The sequence below is a fragment of the Tympanuchus pallidicinctus genome, unplaced genomic scaffold (genome assembly GCF_026119805.1).
Source record: "Tympanuchus pallidicinctus isolate F22 unplaced genomic scaffold, pur_lepc_1.0 scaffold3, whole genome shotgun sequence".
NCBI classification, from domain to species: domain Eukaryota; kingdom Metazoa; phylum Chordata; class Aves; order Galliformes; family Phasianidae; genus Tympanuchus; species Tympanuchus pallidicinctus.
The window spans coordinates 24,804,014-24,830,975 of NW_026294747.1; the positions used below are offsets into that span (position 1 = coordinate 24,804,014).

At 39.1% G+C, this 26,962-nt stretch overlaps 1 protein-coding gene across 1 annotated transcript; it reads right to left on the bottom strand.

Moving 5' to 3' along the window:
* Positions 1 to 1,009: 1,009 nt before the first annotated feature.
* LOC128087421 (cytosolic phospholipase A2 epsilon-like) lies at positions 1,010 to 19,684 on the bottom strand. Its single transcript, XM_052696983.1, has 21 exons — positions 19,658 to 19,684; positions 19,277 to 19,363; positions 16,344 to 16,416; positions 15,765 to 15,901; positions 13,667 to 13,798; positions 11,129 to 11,169; positions 10,673 to 10,715; positions 9,874 to 9,958; positions 9,143 to 9,309; positions 8,905 to 8,997; positions 8,502 to 8,539; positions 7,188 to 7,323; positions 6,701 to 6,840; positions 6,356 to 6,578; positions 5,576 to 5,690; positions 5,314 to 5,451; positions 4,709 to 4,816; positions 3,742 to 3,933; positions 3,066 to 3,232; positions 2,751 to 2,931; positions 1,010 to 1,548 (listed from the first exon to the last, which is right to left on the bottom strand). The coding sequence occupies exons 1-21, from the start codon at positions 19,682 to 19,684 to the stop codon at positions 1,310 to 1,312; spliced, it is 2,562 nt and encodes an 853-aa protein (XP_052552943.1). The 3' UTR covers positions 1,010 to 1,309.
* Positions 19,685 to 26,962: the final 7,278 nt, after the last annotated feature.

Here is a 26,962-nt window from a genome sequence, read left to right on the forward strand (position 1 = left end):
TTTAATTATTATTTTTTTAAAAAATCTTCCAACTGAAGTGGCTATTTTTCTTTTCTTCTTCTTCAAAGGTCATTTGCAAAGCTCATGGTTGTTTTTGTCCCCTCTATACTTGGTTTGTTGATATCAAAAACAAAAAGCACTATCACCCAGATAAAAATCACTAAATGAAATTAGTTTGCTGAACTTAATAAAATTATATACATCAATGTGTGCATCTGTAATTCTAACTTTTAGTAGGCTCATGCATTATTATTTTATATTTGAATGGTAGCTATTACACCACATATTATTAAACACAAGAGAAAACAAGTTCTTAGAATGACTTATGAGTTCTTTTTTAAACAGACATTTATCTAAAACATGTATGAAAATCTTCACACACATACTTCCTTGTGTGTTTTAGATATATGGCAATAAATCTGTAGCAGCAGCTACACACTAACTATTATAACATTGCAGAAGTCAATGCAATTGCTATTATGAGTTTTGTCGCTATCGTGCATGTATAGGAAGATTAATAAAGATAAGATTATGGCCAAAGGCCAGGTTTTTGAGCTATTTTCCAAGCCCATTGAAGTGTAGGATTCAAAACTCAGCTTCTGAATCCTCGGCTTCAAAACCCACTTAGCAGGCAGTAGTGCAGAAAAAAAGCCCAGCAAAATGGATGCAGACAGATGATTTTTATCATAGAATTGTCAGAAAAATCATCCTATATATGATATGTTAATCATTCTGGAATAGTAATCACTCAAAAAATTTAGACTCGATGCAGTGATGGCCAGAATCATAAATCCACTGAAGGTTCAACTTCTGCCTAAAAGATTGCTACTGAGAAAATGGAGGATATCACGTGCAGTTCCATTCTACCATTTTCAGTAATCATTTGCTATATGCAAGTGTCTTTCTGTGTCTAGTCTACCCTTGTCACAAGCAGAGCTCTTTGAGCAAAGGAAGGCTTTGCTTCATCTTTGCTTTGATTTCTGAACCAGAGACCTCATACTGCTAAGATCTGCACGTAACTTTGGAACAGACTTTTGTGAGATTGAAACATAGCTCCCTTTATCTTCATAAGTGCCTTCTCATTCACTGCAACACTAGGGACAGTCTTACAAACTAATTATGATTTTCCTATGACCAATGCCAAAACCAGCATTAATCCTACCACACAGTACTGAATAAAACACATGATTTTCTTTTTTAATAAGTTAACATGAAGGTTCATTTTGTACAGATTCATGTTGCCAGGATATTTACGAGTCCATTATCAAAAGATCTGTATATCTCCAGAAGGGAATTGTCCAAATATACTTTAAGAGAGGTCAGATGACTGAGGTGGTGAACAATTTTTAAATCGCTTCTTTCGTTCCACTGCAGTTTTCAAAGCCCGAAGAATCAAATGTTTGTTATTCAGGATGTTGTAGTTGCAGAGGTTCAACAGCTTGTTGAAATTCCCTTCAGTATATGTAAGCTGTCCAGTGCCATAGGGAGCAAAAATATTGGACACATCTACTCTTCCCTGCTCCATGTCTGCGGGACTGCGCTCCACATCTGCAATAAGAATATAGCAAAGTTCAGCACAGCAAGGCTACTGCAATGCAAAACTCCTAGCAGGCAATGTAAAATACAGAGTGACAGACATGGGAAACTCTATTCTTTCAGGAAAATGGATAAAGATATAATTGCCATAAGTATACTGCCTCTGCTGCAGTAATAAAATCCAGCACTTTGCTGATAGGTCTCAATACAGCATATCCATAACTAATTGGAAGAACCACTGTGTCATGCAAAATACCTTGCTTTTAAGATTACAGTTTTCCATGAGAATATTTCACTTTTGTAAATACATAATTTTGTCTTTTTGGCTTTTCCATTGGGTACACAGAGATGACAGCTCCTTATCTACTATCTGATGGAAAATGACACCTGAGTACCCTTGGAAGGGGAATTCTTCCTAAGTCAGTTGAGATATATTGCACTCTAAGCAGATGCAACAGAATGAAGGGTGAAGTTAATGAGGTTTCTCCAATCAGTCAGTTCATTAATTTTGTTCATTATTTTGAGGAAAGTTTACTCTTTTACTAAATTGAAAGCAATAAAATTAGAGATGATGCACACAAAAGTATCACCAAACCGAAAGTGAATTTGACAAGTGATTTTTCTAATGAAGCAGATAAATCACTACCTATTCTACTCCTGAACAATATAAAATAACCTGGCAGCTTTTCAGAACTGATAGATATCAGATTAGCTTGCTACTCTGGAAAATCCTTCACTTCATTGTTTTCCATCCTTTCTATTCTCAATTTTTTTTCATTTAAACCAAATGATTAGAGGATTTTTATCATGTTAACTGTGCACACCATTAGTATCTCGTTATCATCATCATATTGTTAAGACAGAATGTCAGCTATAAGTGGATATAACTTTATTAGCTGCCTCCTGTTCTTGGACTATTAAAGGAAAGCAGACAGTGGATAGCAAAAAATGAGTTTTGCCTCAAAGTGTGATTGTTAATGCTACTAATTCTGAAGCTCATCTGTTCAGTCTGATTATTTAACCAAAATTATATCCATCACAGTAGGACTCTAAATATGGTGACTGAGCCAAGTGAGAACATTCCAGCCTCTTGTTTTAGAAAAGTGATAATTTGGATTAAAAAATTAAATTTAAAAAAAAAAAAAAAAAAAAAAAAAAAGGAACCACGTCATATCCAAGACCAAGATCAATTATTGATTAATGCTTAAACTTACTTGGTGCCTTGTATCTTCGGAAGGTATCACACACAAGTGGGAAATATACCAAGACTGGTGCCTCTAAGCTGTCCTCAAACACATAGCACTCCTTCAGGTGCTCCCGATCCTCGCGGCTCAGCTCTGTGCAGGGGAATGGGATCCCTTGCTCTAAACAGTATTCTGAGAATAGGTCCAATGGCTGAATCGACAACAAGAAAATTAAAATTTATCAAAATACTGTTTTCTAGGAAGGAAAAAATAAAGAAAAAAAAAAGATGTGAAATTCATCTGCTGGAGTCATACAGATAAAAAATCACTGTTTCAAAACATCACCAGAGTCTGTGATCCTCCGCTGTAATTTAAATGCAAAATGACATCCACTTTCCTCTCTGGCCTCAAAAACGGTGGGCAGCTGGTATTGATGAAGAAGGCTGTATCTACCAGCTTAAGGTAGTCATCCATTGCATTCAGTTGGTTGGGAGAAGAATCAAGCACTGTATCTGAAAGTCAAAAACTTACACTAGCAATTAATTATGGAAGGAGCAAGGCCATTTCTTTCTAAATCAGCATAACAAAGAAAGGACAGAGACCACACTTATCTTAGGCTTTGACATTTTAGCCTCTATGGATCAGGCTTGAGAATCAGTGAGAGGGAGAAGTTTTGAGACTCAACTTCATTCAAAAAGCTATACTAAACTGTTCTTTCAACTGGTGTAAATGCGTAGCTACTTAACTCGGCTTCAGTGATAGTTACTAGTGATTCTTTCCTAGGAATCAAAGCAAGTCCTGGTGTGGCTTTTCCAAGGCAGAAATGAGACTAGAGTTAAATAACCTGGGGCTCAGCAAACTACTTCCAGCTGTACAGCTTCCCACTGTACAGTTACTTAACTGGTTATAATAGTATTTGTCAGAATCTGCTTTTATGCTATATTTTAACAAATATTTGTCCCCATCAGTTATCAGCACTCAAATTACCTTCAAAAATGCATCTAAAACCAGGTGCCTTTACCTTTCCACATGCGGAAGCTTTCATTCTCTAAATATTTGTTATGTAGCTGCAAGCCCTTGATGAAATTATGATAGTATGAAACCGCTGGACGTCCTGTCATCATTTCTCGAAGAGCATTGGAAAGGTAACCCTTGGGAAGGGATAAGCGAGTTGTCTGCTCATGAGGTCGAGTGGGCAGAGCAGGGTGCTCCTCTGCAGAGGCAATGGGAAGATGGTCTGTGTCTGCGTCAGTCTTTATAATACCGGTAATTACAAAGAAGGAATCTGATTTTTTGATTGTCTAAGATCAAGAGTTAATCTGAGTACTTTAACAAATGGCAATGAAAAGTAACAACTAGCTCTCTGAGCTCAGTGAAGCCCCAAAGCAGAACAAGCTCATAATCATCAGTAATGAATCACAGAAGAGGATTATTTCAGCAACACGCAACCATGATTTAAATAAATTGATAGAAGAATCAGTGCCCAGCAGTCTGTCAGAGTTCAGTGAGCATGCAGAAAAAGGTAAGCTCAACCTGAGGAGACTATCTGCTGGAACATGGAGAAGTTCCTCTCAAGGGTGCACCCACAAAACAGCACGCAGCAGCCCCAGTCAAGGTGCTGGACACCACCACTACGCCCTGCACAGTGGGCACACACGTCTTTCTGCAGGGTCTTCTGGGCCAGAGATGGGTTTCAGTGCCATAATATCAATTTGATCTTTGCCAAGCTTCTCTCTCCCCCAAAGGTCTTGTGGTAGCCCTCTCACAACTAACAGAACTTGCCAGGGATGCTGAACAGCAAGCAGACCAATATTTTCCCCTGTTTCACAGCACAACATTTTCTTTCCTGCTTTCCTTCTCTCACAAAGTCTTGGTGTTCCCTAAGAAATAGGCCATAAACCTTAACCCATTCAAAATATCAATCTTGACATTTCAGAGAGATGTGAAGACAATGCAGATGCAAGTAAAAAGTAATCCAGATAACTAACCAATGTCATCCTCAGTGCCTCTGGTCCATCTGTGCCAGAAGTCCTCTGAATGACCCGAGAGGTAGACAATATCCATAAAACTCTGGGAAAATATATTACTCCACGTGCCTTGAAAGTGTACAGAAAAATAGAGAGTCATAATTAATATTATTTTGAACGTTTACAGCAAAGTTGTGGAGATCTACTTGGATTCAAATTTTGTGGCAGCTTAGATGAGCTCCGTTTCACTTACAAAATATTATGAATTGAAACTACAAAATGTCATACCATTCCAGATAATGACTGGATTATTAAACTACTTTCAAAACTCACGTTACTTTTAAAACCACAATCTGACTTTTATATTCTTCAGATGATCAGTTCTGTTTTGCTCCATTGCGTTCTGGTTTGTTCTAACCTAATAATACAAGAGCAAATTAATTGTATTCAATCTTAGAAGTTTGCTTCTTTTTTTGCTACTTTTGTCTGGTTTGCTTGAAGCTTAAATACATGATCTGCTACTAGCATTGCTCCAGTTGCAGACCAATAATTATTAAATGCTTATTACTCCCTTCAGACAATTATATTTTTGTAAAGTTAATATTTTTTCCAAGATGGTAAATCACCTTCCAAGAAGCAGATCCGGGATTCTGGGATCTTCTTCATCAGGTGGCCCATGAAAAACTCACTACCAAAGTCCTCTGAGCGAACAAAGGCCCCATATTTCAGGGCACCCACCTCATAAGGCGTGAACTCCACCCACTCTGCAAAGGAAGAAATAATTTAAAAGACTTATTAACTTGGACTTGCAGTAAAAGCTTTTGGCATTTATCTGGACTTAAAAATAAGCTCCTTAGATATATAAAAAATGCATGTAATAAACATTACCTTTAAAATCCAGAGTGCTAAATTTATCCCTGACATTGAGAGACAGGTAAATGGGCAGTGGATTCTGCCCCTGATTCACTGCCAGTTGCTGATCAGACAGTTTATGAGTATTTTCCTGTTTATTAAGAACAGAAATAATTGAAAAAGATGAACATGATGTACTTCCATAGTTTCGAAATATGGACTATCAATAAAACATCTATTAAATATCAGCAGATTTTGCTCCATATGCTTCTGTTGTTTGACTACCTGAATGCATTCATATTGATCTGTCTGGCACTCTCCAAAACCTTGCCAAAGTATTACCACTGATGCTTTTGAGGTTTGGTTTTCAAATGGGGGTCGGAGGGGAAATAAGGGAAATTTCTTTCTATATTCACTAGCTTGTGGCTTGATTTAAGGAAACATAAAGCTATTAACTTGGAGATGCTTAGGATAGAAGTCAACTAAGAGCCATTGAATACTGTTTTATTGTTTGCTGGTATGACTAATGCTGAATTTTGTTCTGTCAGAGTCACCTGTCCTCTACGTGTTACTAGAATGGTTATTTGATCTGAAGTTAAAGGATGCAAATCAGTTTCATGATCACCTTGACTTTTTTACATGCCAGACATTTCCCCCACATGCTTATATTTTAGGCTAATCATGTTTTTCTTCTAAAAATCAAAAGAAAGTGACCTCAGTTTTTGAGATCCTTTCCTCTTCAGGCATAACTGGTTCCAAAATTTTAGATATGAAAAATTAGAAATCCTCTGGAAAAAAGGGATGGATATATAATACCTCACTGTGTAGCATAGAGTCAATGAAGAGTCCCCATAAATCTGTGAAAGAGAGCTTGTGCCCCTCTAGTTTTCTTTCACACAACTCCTTCTCGTAGTATTTCAGATGATCTGTGGAGAAACAGTGCAATTTGCTCTTGATCACATATTTCCGGATATCATCAATTGCCCCTCTGAGATCCTTCTGTGACCAATTTGCGTCTTCATATAATTTTGCCATGGTCCTGGTAAAAAGAATACTGAGATTCAGCACTGGTATCTGAAAGTTCACAGACTCAGCTTACGCACGTGTTTCTAGTTATCACTTGCTAACATGAACAACAAAGAGAAGCCCAATTCTCCTTACCATGTTGTGGCAGATAAACCACTGATGTATGAGATGCAGTCCAAAACACCTAACTCCTGTAGAGCTAGAAGACTGCCAAACATTGACGTCATGGACCGGACTCCCCCTGCTGTGGTCATGACTGCCACCACTGGCACCTGCTTAGCACACAAAGGCATGGGGTCATTCATTAATGGATGAAATAGAGAAGTGATCTACTCACTAGAGAGTGTTCTACTCACTATTTAAGTCTGTGAGCACTTAAGACTGTGTTGACAAATATTCTCCCACACACAGCATCGAGAGAAGGGTGTTCTGGGAGCACCAAAAATTTTTGGATACAGGTGTTCTCTGGTTTATACACTTTAGTCTAAAAGATGTGAAGAAGCTATATAGATAGTATAGAAAGTATATATATATATATAGATAGTATATAGAAAGTATATCACATTCTCTTCATTCAAAGGAGGCAGAAAAATTCAAGTTCACAAGCCGTTGTCCCACACACCTCGTCCTCCTGCAAATCCTCATCGAGCTGAAGAACATTTTTTAGAGCAGCAGCAACCACTTTCTTCCTTTTACAGATGAAATCTTTTTCCTCTGCACATAGCTCAAACCCCAAACGCAAATCTAAATTCTTGCTACTAGAGAACAAGATGAGAACAAAGAAGACATATTAAATGTAATCGTAAATGTATTAAATGTCTAGAGCTACTGCTTGAGATGCCAGGCAAAAATCAGCACCGAAAAGACACCAGTTAAAAGAAAAACCATTTCCATGCACGTGATGACCACCATATGCAAACAAATGAAGGATATCACAGGCCATATATTTCTGCCTTACTACAGAGATTTCATGCAATCACGAGGAAACTAGATGAATCAAATTCCATGCTGACAAAACGGAAGGAACATATCTGAACTTAAACTTAAGCTGTTTCACATTAAGCTCTCAAATCTGGACATTTCTTTTCCTACGTACATGTTTCCTGAATAGCTGGGCAGGCCCAGCAGTTGCCAAAACTCAATGCATTTCAGGAAGAACGCAACTCTAATTAATCTGATTCTAATACCACTTTAGGCTCTTCTCTGCTGATAATATGAGTTGTAAATCTTTTTTTAGGAAGAGGTCTTTTAAATGTTTCCCTTTATATCTGTAAATAATTATGAACATCATGTGAATCATTAATTCCATAACATTTATTTTCACAAGTCAACTCTTTCAGGTTTGGGGCTGCTTGATGTTGGGTTTTGTTATTTTGCTTGGCTTTTTTTTGTTGTTGTTGTTGTTGTTGTTTTCTTCCCAAAGAGGTTATTTTGTCCCTTCTGTGACTTTAAATTAATATTCAGTAAAAGCTCCAATTTATCTTCTCAGTCTGCTTGCAGTGTAGCAAACTCATCAGGAGGGGGTAATGTTGCCCTTAGAAAAACCTCTGTGAGTCAGTCTGTAAATTACTTGCTGTTGCCTTGTTTTAATGCAGCTCTGGTAAATGTGTGTTATATATAAATGAGTTTGTATTATAAAGATTACAAAACAGGGTCATTCTTAAGCATCAATATTAGCAAGGGAAAAGATCAGGAAAAATGTTGCTATTTGTTATATTCCATGACTGTGCACCATTTATTCTATCCTGGGCTCTTACCAATCAATTCAAAAAACATACATTAACCCTTCCCTATATTTCAGTCTTTTTTAGTTGATTACAATTTTTATTTCTTGTTTTGAAATAATGAGCTAGTTTAAACTGTTGCTTCCCTTCATCTAAAGAACATACTATGAAAAGATTGTCCTAAGTAATCATTCAGAAGAAGTAAGATTTACCCATCTTCTTCCTTCACAGACACTTCATAAGATGCACCCTGAGAATGAAGAACGACAACAGCACATGTTTTAAACAACTGAACATCTGCAATGGCAATTTTTTTTTTTTTTTTTTTTTTACAGAAGTAACAGTTATTCAGATATATCACCTAGTAATAAATCATTAATCTGTTTATCAGGCCTTCTGCACACAAACATTGATAGATCCTGCTTTTAATATATACCTGAAGCAGTGTTAGTTTTTCCTTGAATACCAGTTATACTTTCAAGTGTATGCAGAGCAATGCATGTATATACTCAGCTAGTACTTTTTCAATAACAAAATTAATAATTGACCCAGAATCATGTAGACACAGCTTACCCTTTGTTGAAATAATCCCAAATACTGTCAGAGGTTACTCACTCTCACTACTGTCCTTTTCTTTCCCAGGTTCAGAGAATTCAGAGGCACAGATAGAGGACCATTTATATCTTTTTCCCTCCTGTTTGCATCATGCTGAATTAAAATAGAAGAAAAAAAAAGCTATAAAGGGAAAATTATTTACAAACCATAGGTATAAATCTACCAGAAAAGGGTTAATTCGACATGCTTCTCCTAAAGTTACTTTAGCTGTTGTTACTGTCTGTAAATAAAAACATACACCGCAGTATAAACATTCCTTTGGCAACATCACATCCAGGTTGGGTTGGCTGTACTTGATATAGTGGAACATGGTAGAATCACTGCCTCTCTGGCCGCAGGAAGGACCCATGGAAATGTTCCGGGTTTCTTCATAGGATCCCTTCATTATGAAGGTGAAATTTCTCCCTGTGAACAAGGAGTACAGAATAATGATAACTACATCTGTCCCTAAGAAAATAACAAATAAAAGCAACTTGAGTAACATTCCAGCCCTGCTGTAGTCAGCTTTCCTTCACACAACACTCCCTCTCAACACCCATAGCATAAACAAGGGCCAAACTGAATAAACGCCAGAAGGCCAATGTAGTATTGGAGCTTCTCCCTGCTATGCTGGAGACAGCTCATGTTAGACCAATTGATGCCACTGGTAGTCTTCACATCTTCTGAGTTCCCACCACCACAGTCTTTTCACTCCCATTGGTCGTGTCTCCCTTTTCTTTCTGTCCTCATCACAGGTTTTTCTGTACCATCATATTACAGATATGTTTCTCAGTTTTTCTCAGCCACCTCCAGTTTCCCTGAAGCTATGCAGTCATGCAATCTGCAGAGGATTCTCACCATTAACAAGTGGATAATTCAGGATAAACCTCAATCCCCTACCAGGACAGATGTAAATAGAGGAGACTGAAAGCCATCAAGTATGCTCTACATATGTCTGCATCTTTCATGGCACAAAAAGCATTAACAGACCATTTAAATCAATAGCCTCTCTTGTGTAAGGACTCCTCATCTTTGTGTCATCCACTTGTACTTCCACACAGGAAACTTCTCGAGACTGGAAGAGACGAGCAATAAAATCACTGGTCACAGAAACAGCCTAGGATCCTCACTGAGGATCTGTGGGTCCCATGGCTACACCATACTTGGCCATGTTGTCCTGTGAATAAGCAGGTGGTTTGTATATACCATGGAAGCAATTCTATGGTGAATAAAGCTGAAGATCTGTTCCATAAAACACATCAAATATCATTAAATCTCCAACAAATAACACAAGGAATTTTTCAACCATCTAGATTGTGCTTTAATTTTCCCCTACAAAAGAACGAGGAGCAGGATGCCTATGAGCTCTGCAGAACAATTGGTCAAATGGGCTTGTACTTTGCAACCTCTAGGCTGAAGCTGCAACTTCCCAAGGGTGCTGCACAGGACAAAGTAGCATCATAAAGACATCAGACAGTACTTTGGAAATGGTATGAGAAGAGCCTCCAGCTCCAAGATTGGCATCCAGTAACAAATTTTGCAGTGGCACTGGATTCACTGACTTCTCCTTATGTTTATTGTTATTTCATCAGTGAGCATCTCACTGATTGAGTGATCTCTCTCTCTCCCAACATAGAATGCACTACAAACACTACCAAATTCAAAGTTCCAAAGTCTTACTTCTGGCTTATTTGAAAGACAATAAATGCTATGCCTAAAGGCATGGTTCTTCCAACCACAACCTTCAGTTCTGCTCTACTTAAGAATAAAAAAAAAATAAAATGCTTACCACTAGCACACCATTAGTGACTATTTTTTCAGATACACCTGGACTGAAAAGAAAAAGGATAGGGTTTATTTGACAGTAGGTACATTGTGATAATCTTTCAGATGCAAACATTTTTAATGCTTAATTTTTAATGACTCTGAGCACAGTTCTAGATGCCAAGTGCCACCAGCTGCTGTATCACAGTCTGTCTTTCTATCTTTCTTACCTCTCCAATCAGCATCATCTCTCCTAAAACTGTTACTGAACTAACACCCATCCTCAGCTGTTAATAGTTACCGTGACTGTCACTACAGGAGCAATTTCACCCGATTCAGGACAGAAAGGGAACCACTGGGAAGAGGACAAGATGGGATGTCATAGCATAGGTGCAGGGAACCACTTCCCAAATACTGCGTTATCACTCTGAGACATCAAGTATTCCAATAACAACTTTTGTAACATTCAGACTTTACTCACATGTTATCCAGTAGAAATTCTACTTCCAGTTCTTCCTGATTCTGAAAACAAGAGTTATTTTTCTTTTAAGGAAAATGAACAAAATAAGCTTTTTAAAAAAATTTATTTTGATGGAGCTACAGTGCTTTTGCATAATCCTCTCCCACAATATTTGCTATTCTCACCACTTTTGTGTCATAAAATAGGTAGGTGGAGCCTTCTTTTGCCACTCTTTTGTTTCATGTCTCTCTACCATTCTAGTGCTTGCAAACTAGCTGTCTTCCCAAGCAGAAGAATGAAATAAGTGTCATGAAGTAGAAGGTAATGGCCCTGCTGTTCATTATTAGTGATATGAGACACAAGTCAGTTAGTACAGAGAAAAGGAGGGATAACAAGTGAATGATGTAGAACACATTTGACAATAAATCGAAGTAAGTGGTGATCATATCTACATTAACACAGAAGAATTTGCAGAGCATGATTAAACTTAAAAGTGAGAAGTAGAAGTCTGGCATAGAGCGTTAAAATTGCTAGCATAGGAAGACTGAGGCTGTGAAGTGGGGTGAGAGAGAGAGTTCACAAAAGGCCAAATCAAGTAGAAACAGGGGAAAGAATGTGAGGGCAGGGAACAGTAAAAGAAAAGTATTGCATCAACATACGAGAGGGGCTGAGTAACAATATTCCTTAACTGAGGCAATTTGCTGGATCAGTCACCCACATATATGGAGGGGCAGCCAATCCAAGAAACGTTGCCCAAGAAACACATACCAGATATCTTCAGCATCACTTTCAGGGAGGAAAATACCAATTAGTGGAAGACATAAATCTCTTTCCGACAATATCCATGTGGTAAAATTTCACATTCACATTCAGAAGAGCTAACTTTTACTACCAAACATCCTCTCTGCTTGGCTGCACAGCCTATTTTAATTTTGTGAAGAGACTGAAAACCATGACAACTCTAGCAATGCAACTGCCAAAGTAAAACCACCTCTATAGTGAAGGCAAATGTGAGCATTTGTTTTTTTTTAATTTACAACTTCATTTCAGTAAGTGAGAAACATCAGGTGACTTGGATATGCTGCACATAAGTCAGCAGTATGTTGTTTTTACTTGTATCTCCCAAATCTTCCAACTTGTGAGAAACAGAACGGTTGCATCAGCATGCAGCAGAAGGCTGAGAGATAGTTTTAGGAAGCAGTCTTGTTTTTCAAATAAAAGACAGATTTCATCAAGTGTTGGATTGTGACCAGACTGTGCAATTCAAGCTTGTGGATGGTCTTTTCCAACCTTGCTCAAAAACAGCAGAAACCACATTCAGGAGAACCTTTGTTACAACATATGGCTAATTGTGCCTGTCTTATGTTTCCATTCTTTTTACAGTGCTGTAAGCATACACATAAATTGTATTTCTACTAAATCTCAGTCACATTTTTGCGGGTGAGAAACCTGGAGCTCAGCAATGGAAAGACTTGTTGAACTGCACAGTGAGCAAGAGGTGCAAGCAGGAAGTAGCCCTTTGTTCTGATATTAGCCATCTGCCCTCAGCCCACTGCTTGAGATAGCTTTGGTAAATGAAATGAATCATAATGGACAGAGGTGGCAGTGCTACCTACTATTAAGGCCACACAGCACATTTCATTACTATGTCTTTAAAAAAAAATTTCCTAAGTGCTCTAAAAGTCTATGCTTAGACCACTGTCTGTGGTGCTTCAAGGGTACTTGCATGGTTCAAATAAGTACAGTTTTGGTCACAACATTCCTGAGACACAGCTCACTGGGCCCTATCTCCCTAACTGCCGTTTGCTAAGCCATTGGCTAAGCCACTGGCTAAGCTACTACTGCACACACCTCAGAGCTAACTCACAGCTTAGAATCATAGAGTCAGCAAGTCTGGAAAAGACCTCCAAGATCTTCCAGTCCAACTGTCCACCTACCACCAGTATTTCCGCACTAAACCACGTTCCTTAGTACAACATTTTACTGAACACCTCCATGGACAGTGACTCACCACCTCCCTGGGAAGCCCATTCCAGTTCCTGATCACCCTTTCAGAGAAGAAATTCTTCCTACCATTCAAGGTGAATCTCCCCTGGCACAACTCGAGGCCATTCCCTCTAGTCCTATCACTAGCTATACGGGAGAGGAGGCTGACTCACTTCACCACAACTATCAAGCAGATTTGCAGAAAATTTTTTAATCAAGTGTTATCTTTTATCTCTGTTTTTTTTTTTTTCCCCTGCAAAATACATGCTATAACGGTTGCCTTCCTTTCTGATGCAAGACAGAAACAGTTTTCAAATATCAAAAAATTCAGCATGGAAAAGCCATTCTGCATTTAATTGTAAATGCAACACAGGAGCGACTGTTTCTGGCTTCTACTAAACCTCAAGCATTTAACTTTGTGCTTTAACATAGGCCTTTTAAAATAGTTTTTATGTGCTATCATTAAACATTCAATTAGATAACTGTAATATAGATACTATCTTAGGAGTAAATTCCGACAAATAATGTTATTTTAACTATCCATTTCATTTCATTCATCTTTTTATTTCTTACCTCTGGATTCAACTCAAAAATCAGGCGAACCTTCTCTCCAGGTTGGATTTTAGCTACATCAAAGCGAACAGTCAAAAGCTGATCATCAGGTGTGATGGTGTCCTCATCGCAGACTGTCAGCTCCAGCACATTCTGAGGGGAGCACCAGAGAATGATGTGAACAGACTGTTCTGGGATAAGAGACCTCAAAAGGAAGGCATGAGAGTCTCTTGCAACTGTCCAGTTTACACTTTTTCAAAGCACAGGAAGGGCACGATTCTATTATAAGTCTGTATGTTAGATGTAAAGTTTGATGTCTCACAGCCCATTAAGCTTTTGAAAATGCACTGGTTTAAAAATAAAAAATTAAAATTAAAAAAACGACCTCAGGGTTGCTAATAAGAAAATATTACCAAGACTTTGAAAAGCTTTTTAGACCTCTGATTCAATTGATGGTGACTGGTCTTTGAAAGACGATACAGCAATCAGGGCAGCAGAAAATTAATACGAAAATCTGCATGCTTGCTGACAGTTAGGAAACAGTAATTGCTATATGTTGCAAATCTCCCTTGTTCTCTTTGAAGCTTTTGGCATCTCTCGTTCACCACCCTACTCCTCAGCATAGCCAAATTCAAGTCCCAACGAAAGGGAAAATTTTCTCATTTAATCTTTGTTTTGCATGTGCTGAGAGGGGAAAGCCACAAGGTTTTGAACAGCTGTTTGCATTTCTCTGAGGTTAGCTGAAACCAAGAAGGATGGAGAAGGTCAAACTTCAGTACATTTATCTTACCTATTCAAGCCTACTAATAAATTCAAACCCATAATTCACTATTGTCCTTTGATCAGATCACTCCACCAGAAGCAAAAACTTTTTTTAGTCCTATTCTCTAAGGATAGCATGACATATGATAGCAAGTGCTGTTAGAATAGTTGCTGGCTATGTAGTTGGTATGTTCCACTTGATAGGACCCATTTTGCTCTCATGCTTCACAAGTGGGCTCTGAGATCCATCTCCAGGTTACATTCTGATTCCTGTTTTCCACAGGAAGCATGGAAAAAGGACCCACTGGGTTGCACATGAGAAGGAGGAGGGGGTGCTGTAAGAATAAAAGCCAAAATTTGCTTTGGTGACGCATAGCTGAGGACTGCACTGGGTGAGACTACAGGTTGCTTTCCTGTGCAGCCTCCTGTAAGGAACTTACTTCAGCAGAAAAAGGATGGACTAGATGATCCCCAGAAGTCTCTTCCAGCCCTTACAATTCTGTAGGAGGTAAGAGGCTGGACAGAGGCCAGACAGGCTGCATAATGAGAGTGGGGCTAAACAGAATTCACACGGGACAGAGATCAGAGGACTGTGTAGGACAGCAAACAGGACAGGGCTGCAGACCCATGACCCTCCCCTGCCCAATGCTCATAACCCCATGCTTGATGGTGAGATTGGACCACAGCCCATAAGCTGTTTACAGAGAAATGAATCATAGAATGGCCTGGGCTGAAAAGGACCTCAAAGATCATCTAGTTTCAACCCCCCGTCACAGTCAGCATCACCAAATACCAGACCAGGCTGCCCAGAGCCACATTCAGCCTGGCCTTGAATGCCTCCAGGGATGGTGCATCCACAACATTTTTGGGCAACCCATTCCAGTGCATCACCTCCCTTTGCATGAAAAGCTTCCTCCTATCTAACCTAAATCTCCTGTCTCAGTTTAAAACCTTTCCCCCTTGTCCTATCACTATCCACCCTTGTAAACAGCCATTCCCCTCCTGTTTATATGCTCTACAATGAGGCCTCCCCAGAGCCTTCTCTTCTCTAAGCCAAACAAGCCCAGTTCGCTCAACCTTTCTTCATAGGAGAAATGAAAACGCAAATAGATACAGAAGTGTTTTTGGGTAGGTGTTAGGTAGAAAAATAGTGCACATATAAAGCTTTCAGCTACTCCATGGCTAAAATGAGAATAAATGTTTCCAGAGAGTAGGAATTTGGTGGCTGAGGTCTCTAACATCAGTACAACATCCTCTTATATATTCCTGCAGCACACACCTGGTACCAGAGACACACAGCAGATGAAAACATCCCTTGTAGAAAGTTTCAGCTCATGAGAATAGATACGGGGCTTACCTTCACTTCACTTTGTATCATGAAGTGAAAAGTTTCGTTCCAGACAGGGTTCCTGCAGTTGGATACAGTTCTTGTCCGGACTTCCTGGTGTGAAGCTGTTGGCAGCCATAGCCTCACGTAGCAGTCAGTTTGGCTCACTGGGTTAACAGAAAGCTGTGTGACTATCACAGCAGTATTTCTTTTATTAATCTCTTTTGCCCAACCAAGTAGGAAAATACCCAACCTCTGAGAATTTCTAAATACTTCACCAGACCCAAAAGTAAACATTTTGAGTTCATAGCTCTTTACATAGATGTACGTCGATTCAAAAAAAAAAACACATCTACTTCAATACTATAATACTATATGGTAACAAACATCAAAATACAGTTTGAACAGAAGTATGCTAGCTCTTCTAAATTTTTTTACTTTTAAATAGTTGCCAAGTTCCAATGAAGTGCATGTTGTATTTCACCTCTTGAAATTTCACTTTTCAAGAAGTAAAGAATAAAATTCTGGGGTCTTTTTTACCCAGGAGCCTTAAGCTGACTGGCAGCAATTCCAGCACTGAGATACAAACATGCCACCAGTGGTACTTACACAGGTCTGCTTTGCGGAGATTCCTCATACCTATAATTTTTACAGTAAGCCAACACAACTGAGGTATTCCTGGCTGCAAAATAAAAGAGAAAAAAAACAAAACATGTTAGCAAAGGACTCAGAGATAATTAACACAGCTCTTCCTATAGCAAAGCAAAGGAGAAGACATCTAGAAAATTAGTAATCATACACTGTTCTCATGTATTAATGCAGTGAATATGTTTTCATTGTAATTATTTCCACTCAGAAATTGGTTCTTGTGAATTGACACCATAACCTGTTAGATTGCAGTTTACGCACCAGTTGTACATAAGGTTAAGTTTCGAGCTGGGTGAGGGAGGTATTATTTTTTGTTTGGATTTGTTGTGTGGGGTTTTTGTTTGCTTGGCTTTTGTTGTTGTTTTAATATTAAAGGTTTTAAAGGTTAATTTTTAACATGGAGTAGTAAGAAAAAACAAAATTTTTTTCACTAAAAGCCATTATGTATTTATCCCTATTATAATCCATCTACCTCCAAATTATAGGGTTTGCTTCTCAGCTTTCAATGCAATAGAGCCTAATAGATTACAGCACAGCAGTTTCCAACCTGTCAGCCTGGGAGCCATGGGATTCTCTTCTTCCTCAGGCAGAGACTGCTCCCATCAGCCACGTAACGTTACTGAGCAGCAGGACAGATCCACTCCCTTATAAAATATCCCACTCAAAATATCATTGCTATTGGCCAATCTGGCTGCACGATTCATAACACTTCAGTGTCTTTGGTTATACCAAATTATGTAACTCTAATAAATACATAAAAAATAAACAAGGAAGAGAAAGATTCCAGAAGTGGACATCCCAGCATGGGACTCCAGAGCTCTTCCAGGTACATTGGCAGAAGGAAGGCTGAAATCAGAGGCTTTGCGTAAGCGCTCTTTCATTTCACATGAAGGTCCAGCTCACTGCAAAGTGCCTCTTGTGTTTCAGTGATATGATGATATGCTGTAAGGCAAAAGAGGCTGCAGGGTTTTTTTGGCTCTTTGTGACACTAACAAAGATAGCTCATCATCCACAGGTGGGGTCTGCATTGATTGAAATGAAACCACATTACCGGGCCATAAACTGATAAACTAAGAGCTGAAAGAAAAACAGAACAGAAGAAAGAGTAAGTGACAAAACTATAAACAATTTAAGATAGTGGAAGGCTGCAAATACAAACTGAATTATAGACTTGATATGATGGAAGTGGAAAAATAATGTAAAATGGACTTTGTGTCAGATTAGGCAATTAAACACAAAGGAGCAAGAGCAGAAGTTATAATTTCATATGAATATACAGAAGAAAGAAAAGTATAAATGTTATTTACAATGCCCTGGCTTACTTAGGACTTTCAGATAATAAATTAGTATACAAATACATTCATACTGAAAAACAATAGGCTGACTTGATTGATTCACCATGGAGAAGCACTGAGGTATAACAGTATACTGATATCCCATATCATAAGGCACTACACGGCAGCATCTTTGAAGGCTGCGTGACCCAAACCTTTTTTGTTTTCTCCCTTCCACACCCTGATACAGCTGTGAACAACCCTATACTTGGTTACAGGATAAACAAGATAATCCCGAAGAACATCAGAAGTAAAATATAGAAGCAGTAACTCCATTAATTAAATTGAAAGGAGTAATTAAATCATCTTAGTATCATGATTTCTAATAAATTGCCTCCCTAGAGTCTGCTTGTATACTTCTTACTTTGATATGTGAGTCTCTTGACAGGAGCAGATTTACCATCTAAAAAACTCTGTCACCATCCTAGATGGTACTTAGAGCCCAGTGGAAAATTCTCAACCCAGTGGTTTTCTCTCAGAACTGTGATTTGACCAAAACCTGCTGGTTTGGAAGAAACCCATCAACCTCAATAGAGATTTTGACAGCAACGTTTCTAAAGTGGAGATAGAAAAAGTGACAGGAGCTGGTGATCAGAATTTCAGAAAGCACAAATTGTCATCCTAAATACAGGTGATTGATTTTTAATTCTTAGCTTTAGGAGCATACAGAGCTCATATTTTAGAGAAAGCTTAGAGACAGTTGGAGGACTAAGAAAATATTCAAACATAAAAGCCAATATTATTCCATAGTGCTGGCCAGTAATGAGTTCACTGCTTTACTAGATTGTAAAATCATTTGAGTTGGAAGAGACCTTTAAAAGCTATCTAGCCCTACTCCCCTGCAATGCACAGGGACTCCTACAGCTAGAGCAGGGTGCTCAGAGCCTGGTCAACTTGGTCTAATTGTAGATCTAGCAAGCGGATAGCTTCATAATTCTACACTGACTACAGAAAGGGAGCAGATGCAGGATCTCTAATACTAAAAATAATATATTATTTTTTTCCATTTAATATAATTCAAACCAGCCATTACACAGAAAAATAGAATAACTTGTTACATACCACATTCAAGTACATTCCAACAGCTTTTAATAATTCAATTTCATAGAAACTCAGGCTTCAAATTATTTTCAGAAGCAGATACTGAATAATACATTGCATCTGATGATCTACCTCCATGAAGCAAAGGAAAAATTACATGAAGGCATTTTTGGGTTCTGTGAGGTATGATTAACATCATATACCAATGTAACCATAAAATCAAGACTAACATCTAGCTCTCCCAGTTCCTTGCCCTGCATCTAAACCACGAGTTCCTCATCTTCTTCACCTTCCCAACCCCCATGACACTGCAAATGTTCTCCACCCAGGGGAGCACAGTCACAGAAGAAACAAATTCCCTTAACAAACCGCTAAAACATAACACCTTTTATAACAACAGTCAAGCTCAAGGAGAGATGATGATAGATGCTGATGGAAGACTCTCTCTCGGTGTCACAGCTGCTATTTGTACCTTCCAGCCCTTCCCTTGGAACCCAGATGCAGTCATTTACTCCATACCTCATCTTCAGCGCTGCGTGGTCTTCCACGATTCCCCTTCCTGATCTCAATTTTCTTGCATGGATTATTTGCTTGGATGAACTGATCCTGGGGATGAGGAAATGAGAAGGACTGTGATTAAACCCACCAGCCAACAACCTCCAGTTTTTAGTTTCTACTGAGATCCACCTGAGCAATAGCAGGAGGCCTTCTCTTCTCCTCGAGATGAGATAAAGTGCTACCTGCTCAGTGACATCTACTAGCTGCTTTAACTAATAATTCTGCCCACTACAAACTTATTTGGCACTTAAGGACCAAAATTCACCAAGCACTTTGCTTTTCAGGCATCTGAACTATGATAGCCAAACACATCATCCCATCCCACTGCTGATTTCCTCTTACCAGAGGCGAGTAGGCTGAGGATCCCATTATACCTCTACTTCATTAAAAGCAGAGGTGTGGTGGTCCAGCTGACAGCTGGCTCCAGGAGCACACTATTCTCCAACCAGCAGAGTAGCAGGGAAGCAGAGCTGTATAAACTGACTCAGAGCTCCACCCCCTGCTGATTTCAACAGCACAAATTATGCACTTATTCTTTGCCAAATTATTTCTTTTACTGCTGTAGTGTTTTAGGGGAAAGAAGGACACAGGTCAAACTGACTGGGCTAATCCCAAAATAAAGCAGTTCTTCATCACTGTGAGTCTTGTATAAGCACATACTGGAGGATATGGTGAGGCACTCACCTCTTGAGAGAGCATTGCAACTATTCTTATCTAAGGAAGAGTTCTCCCCTCATTTATGTTGCATAATAGATGTCATTGGGTAAACAGAACCAGGAGAAACTTCTGTTACTGAAATGTATTCCTTAGTGAATGCTCTGCTTTCAATTAAACTGTGTTAACAACACATTTAAGCTTTAACACAAATAACTACGTATGACATTTTTTCAAAATATTGAAATGTCTGTGTTTAAATTTTTTATCTCTCTACTACAGTAGCTTCGTATTATTTTAATAGCACACAATGCACAATAACAAATAAACGTGCCTAGCATTATCCATTAAACAAGCATTAAGTGTTCTTTGAATCACTAGATACTATTCAATGATAAAATTGCAGTTGAAATATTTCTAAATCTCAAATTTCTTCAGCCAGATAGAAGGCTGCCTTTTGAAGCAACAGGACTCACAGAATAATAAAAATCCTTTCATTAGAAATGGCTGAAAGTCAATCTGTCCTATCCCAATGGTATTACGGAGGAGAGCTGCCTTACATAAGGAATCAAAAAAACATCATTCTTATTCTTTTTCATAGACTGGCACTGCACACACAACTGTCTACCTCAGAGTATAGCGACGTTTATGCAAAGTGTGATGAGTTCTTAGCTACAGCTGAGTTTGGTTTTGTTTTTTTTTTTTTTCTTTCTTTGGTTGCTGGACTATTTTTTAATATTATTTTGTGGGACAGTCCTGTTGCAACATATCTATTTCACTTAGGTTATGTGATCATACTTTTGAAGTAATGCTCGGTGATATGAAGCAGAAGACTCAGCTCATGCTGTTACGTGAGGTTGAACTCAACAGCCAGTGTATCTCTTGGTTCAGGCTCTGAAGTCATTTTATGGCTCATTTTGGTGGCAATGTGTTCTCTCCAGCTCTTCTAGATCAAAAGTCACCCATTCCTCAGACTGCACTACTTGAGTTTCCATGCTCAGTGCACAGGGAATGCTGCATCTCATCTCCCAAGATTTTCAGCTCAGACACACATCTGAGATCAGAAATCGGCATCCATTTATCTGTAATACATAGAGTGCAGCATGATCCTACACCAGAGATCTGAGGTCAAGTGCGCAAATAGGCACAGAGACTAACAGCCTCAGACTGATTGGAGTTATTGCGTTTTTATGACAGAAGAAGAAAAGATCCCAGATCATCTTCTGTGCATGTTCTTTTGTGATGCTCACTTTTATTACTTGATTACAGCTGCAGGCTTTTGATATGCAACAGCAGGACTGAGATAAGTGCTGATGAAGTTTATAATTGCAGCTGAATCACCATCATCACTGGAAAGAAACAAGCTAACATACACTCTGGTAGTGCCTAAGAGCTAAAGCACTCTTTGGAAATGCCCAGCTCTCTTCAGTGCCTACAATTATCATACTATATCACCATGATGCATTAGTCATCAGCAGCCAGAAACTTGCTTTCCTCCCTCTTCCTACCCTGAAAAACATTTGTACAGAGTGGGATAAATGAGGTCATGAGCAGTAGCCATGAAGCATTTTAAAAGCCCACCCAACAATGAGCTACTCAAATATTTTACTTGGACACTTACCTGTGCATGGATCAAAGACTGGTTGGGATTTTCTGTCACCTGACCCTGTCAGCAAGATCATAAATCTTGCAGCAACACTCAGACAAGTCTGACACTTGAATTCCACGATGGACTTAAAGGAAGTGTTGTAGGTTTTTTAGTAGATGAAAAAGGGTTTGGGACTTTCAGGCTGTTATGGATAAATCCCAGAGAAAATTAAGTATAGTGCAAAGCCTAGCCTATAATCTATGGATTTGCTGCTTTCCTCTAACTAACAAAAAACGCAGTAAAGTATAACAGTGACATAGCTATAGTGAACTGTGGTGGGTTGATCTCAGCCACCAGCTAAGCATCTACACAGACTCATACTCATTCTTCCTCCACCATCCAGTGGGACAGAGAGTGAATGTGAAGAGATAGAGTGAGAAAACCCAAGGACTGAAATAAGTTTATTAAGTGAAGGAAAAAGGAAAAGAAACTAGTAACATGAAAGTAATCACTAATTCCTATAAGCTGATGCCTCCCCAATCTCAGAGCAACAGCTACTGTGGTAGTCACCTCTCTGCCTTCTTCCTCTACCGAAGGTGTTATTGCTGATCATGACATCATGTGGCATGGATTACTCCTTTGAACAGCCTGGGCTAGTTGTGTCACCTCACAAATTCTTCCATCTCCCTAGCCCGGACCCTGGGAATGAGCAGAATAACAAAAAGAGAAAAAAAACATGCACACACTGTTCAATAATAGCCAAAACATGTTATCAACACCATTTTAGTCACACATTTGAAACACAGCTTTCCTTCATCACAGCGCCTTTCCTTCCCGCTAGCTCCTCTCCAGGCAGAGCCACTACATCAGCATAGATGTCTGCTTAAACTGAGAAGACAGTCACCAGCACAGTACTGAGTGTTGGTCTATACTTACCTTTACTGCGTATGGGGCATTGAGATTTCAGTCCCCTAGATTCAAGAAGCCATGGATGGCCTCCTCTATCCTTTTTCTCCACCCCAGAAAAATTCCTCAAAGAAAAATTTAGGCTGATTCATAAGAGCAGTTTGACTTTTACCACAGAGGAGTAAGTTCCATGAAAGAAGAGCTTAAGGAAGGAATTACTGTTGGTGCATTTGTAACTTCCTAAGGAATTACATTAGCAAGCAGGATCTTGGCAGTAGTGTCAGGAGGGCTCAGGTGTAGACACAGGTGCTGCACACTCCAGTGACAGAGTGCCACCTAAAGGCTGATTGCAGGGAGAGAGCAACACCAGAACAGAAACAAAAGGCATTCATGTGGGGACCTCAGAAATCCCACTGATTCAGCTATGCAATGTTCTGAGCAATTTTGTGGTGGCTGGTTGAAAAATAAAGAAAAACAGTAATAAATCCTACAGTTCCACCTCAAAGTTGATTGTTTTAAAGGTGTTTTAATGGTGGATTCCCCAGTATTTCAGAAGACTGGATGCATGCCACAGCATTTTCCCAGGGATCACTGTCAGGAAGGGGGAGAGCACTCATAAACATCAAATTTTCAGGGAATAATCTGTATTTAAAAAACCTTTTAGAACACCTGCCTTAGAGGCAGAACTAGAAGCTTAGTCACAGGATCATAGAATGGCCTGGGTAGAAAAGAATGTCAAAGACCATCTAGTTTCAACCCCCACCCATGGGCAGGGCTGCCAACCACTAGACCAGGCTGCCCAGAGCCACATCCAGCCTGGTCTTGAATGCCTCCTGGGACAAGGCATCCACAAGGCATCCACAGCCTCTCTGGGCAATGTATTCCAGTGCATCAGAGGTGATCCTACCTTCATCTGGCATTGGTTCAACCAGAGAACGTTTCCTTCATTTTTTTAATCGCTGTTTGTTCCTGACATGATGCTCTAAAGCACTGACACATTTTTAAGTAGACTTCTGGTGCAATATTTTCCTTAAAGCATCGTGTGCTTAGCAATGCAGATTTCAAAAATGCATCCACAGTGGAGACAAAGGCGTAATTCAAAGATATAGCATGCTTAAGCATGTTGTGTTTCACAATGAGTAATGAATGCAACTATTCAGATGTCATTTTCTAGAACACATCATTAGAAAACATCAGCTAACTTCTGCAGACAAAGCATTCAAGCAGCACTTGTAAAATACAGTCTCACCCACTCTGAAGCTATTTCCCTGCCAAGCTTCCTTCATTTCCAGCTTCCCCAATTTGCTGGCAGGAACAAACTTCCCTGGTGAGTTGGGAAATTACCTTACTCCATCATCAGTGGATCTCCACTTAGCAGTGTCAATGTCTGTATGGTAGATGCTAAAGGAGAAAGATCCCCATTACATCAACTTCAAACATGCTTATATTAACCCTGACAATGACATAATGTCACAGTAGTACCACTTCTGCATTAGAATTTAGGCTTGATGCAGTAGGATCCCTTAAACAATGGAGATGGAAATAAATATACTGTGAAGGTGCAGAACCTATCAGAGACTGGTAAACCCCACAGCAATAATATAGAAGTCTACTTTAATTTCAATTTCACACAGCAGGAAGTGTTTTCATTGGTCAGGCTTGGCAGGGTTAGTGACCATCATTAACTTTTTGCTGAGACCTTTTTTCCACTGGGGTTATGATTTTGTTTGTTTTAAAGTTGAAGGCTGAATGCAAAAGTTTAATTACTTACTAATTATATTGCAGAACTTAAAAAAAAAAAAAGAAAAAGAAAAAAAAAGAAAAAAAAGAGAACAGGATCTGAATTTTCATCCATAATGTTCTGAGCAGCTTTCCTTCTCCTGGAAGTTATCACAACTAGTTAGTCAAGCTTTGCAGCTCCACATTTGCCCTCAAGGAAACCTCGGCCTGGTATTTACATCAACACCCATGGATGAAACTTTATGAGGCAAGCACATGGGCATTAATCATTGTCTCTCTGGAACTCTCATCGTGATTTCCAGTTCGTAGGACACTATAAAACTCTTAGTAGACCTGAGCTGACTTGAATGCCGTGATCAGCAACCCAGCAATCAGTTCACCAAGAAAACAGAAACAGATGCACTGCAACAGCACTGCTGAGCTTAACTAAAATTATGGATACAAGTGCAACAGTCAAAATTGTAGGCATGATTACACACCAGTGAACCTAAAGCAGGAGAGATGAGGTACACTACTAGGAAATTTTACTTTCAAAGAACTACACTTTTCCATACCTCCAACTATTTTTCTCTACCAGAGAGATTATAAATGAATGGCAAAGTTTGATTTTCATTGTACGCTGGTTGCTCCAAAAGTAATGCCTCCTAATTATTTCCTTTGAAACTAGCAGTTTTTACTACTTGTAGAAATACAAAGAGTACAGTAACATTATTTGATAGAACACATTCTCAACTACAAAACACTATTTTTCACCATAGTTACCACTATTAGCCATGCATTTTCATCAGCGATGATCAATAGCCTGCATACCATGCTCATAAAAAATTTGCATCAGCAGAGGTGACTCATTGCCACTGTTGCCACTGCTGAAACCCACCACCTCATTGTGTTCACATCCACTGTTTAGTCTCTATAAACATTCACCAAGCATCAGTGAATGTCAATGGATGCTATGTTTTCTGCATGGAGAAATTCAATTATTCACTTTTGCTTCACGCACTTCCATGTTAGACACCATTTTGACAGACTGCCCCTCTCCTGCCATCTGTCACACAACTACAAAAAGTAATGGAACATTTTGGTGGGAGGCTCAACCTCTACTACCATACACTAACATCCAACTCTGACATCACAGGGTCAACATAATAAGATAGGAGGCAATCCTCACAGCAGCATGCCCACTAACTACAGCAGCCTACTCTGGCTGCAGCTTAATAAAGCTACTGCCCCTGTAGCTCATGGCCTTGCCTTATGATATTTTGTGATTATAAATACAGCAGGTTGGAGAGCAGGTGGAGAGTCATTGCAGTGTCATGTAAAAGTCACTTTCTCACCCTTTAATGCATTAAAAAATGTGCTGGATATGAAAAAGCATGTAGGTATCTGCAAGTGCTGTAGCTCAGACTGTAAAAACCAATCACTTTCAGGATGCAAAGAATTCCCTACCACCAAAACACCAGTAGTAACTGTCTCAATCGGGGGACTGGTGCTATGAAAAGGAACAATAAATAGAAGCAAAATTTGATACCATTGTCGATGCTCCCCTCCCCTTCCAGATGCCATATTTAGGAAATGTAGCTAGAAACTAGTCTCAGGAAAAAAAAAAAAAGTTGTTGATATATCTTCATGCAATAAAGTGTGTTAGAATAACAAACACTTTTATGCAGCTTTGCTGAGCTCTGCCACTGTTTCATCAGAATAGTGAGGTTAGAAGTGAAGGAAGATATTGGGTATAATCCATATGAATTCTGGAATGGGTAAATAGATGTTTTCAAGTGCACTAATCTGCTCCTTAGATCACACGAACTTCGCCTCCTCACAGCAGTGCTGTAATTGTATCTTCAGGCTAAGGAGGGAGCAGCACGGGGCTACACATGATCACATTCCTTAGACCAGGAAGTAAGCTTAGCAATAAAACCAAGAATTGCAAAAGACTGGGGCAAAGATATTCACATATAAGTAGCATGTTATTTCACTCAGTTCAAATCAAAGCCCAAAAACTTTTAAACCAGTTCTAAAAAAAATTATTTATAGAAATTTTGCTGTGGGGACAACAAAATGAAGAGATTGTGATCTAAGCGAGAGTCAGTTCAGTTCACTGGCACAACTTCCAGTGATTCTTCACCTTTCCAATGCTGTCACCTCCAGTTTCTCAGTGGAAGTGAGTTTCTGGCATTTTTAAGACTGAAGAATACATGTAGCACTGCGAGTGTACTGACTTGTCTGTGGACAATTCTACCATAACACACAGTTGCAAAAGAGGTGGCTATTTACACATCAAGGTAACAAATTAAAATGAACTGTCAAGACCTCACATCTTTTCAAAACAGAGAAGCACTGCTACTGTAGCAGAACTTACTGAGAAGCTGTACCTTAAAAGACTCCTCTGTACATGGCTAGCAAATTTGAGCAGATCCAGTTTTGCAGGTAACATTCCATCTTCCCACCTATATCCTGCTATATAAGTACTCACACTCCCACAGCATCAAATCCTCTCCTATTAGGAGAGAACCTCAAAAGCAAGAAAGTACAAGTAATCAAGCCATGAATTCAGATTCACATCAGAAGAAAAACCAGCTCAGGAAACTCCAACCCCACTACAAATTCAAAGGCATGGCATGAGGTTTAAAAGCAGAGAAGGAACACTTGAAAATCCTGTGTGGAAAGATATATAAAACATCACCACATGTATATTCAAGATGTCCAAATCCTACAAAGCAGATAGGTTACTGGCATCTATAATTTTTAAAAAAGAGCAA

What these genes read in the sequence shown, in the direction of transcription:
- LOC128087421 (XM_052696983.1), bottom strand. Translation starts at nt 19,684, where the DNA reads ATGGGATCCTCAGCCTACTCGCCTCTG. An exon ending in GAATTTCTACTGGATAACAT is followed by an intron (nt 10,716 to 11,128) that starts GTGAGTAAAGTC and finishes TTTTCTTTTCAG; the next exon opens with TCCAGGTGTATCTGAAAAAA. An exon ending in GGTTTATCTGCCACAACATG is followed by an intron (nt 6,579 to 6,700) that starts GTAAGGAGAATT and finishes TCTTTTTACCAG; the next exon opens with GACCATGGCAAAATTATATG.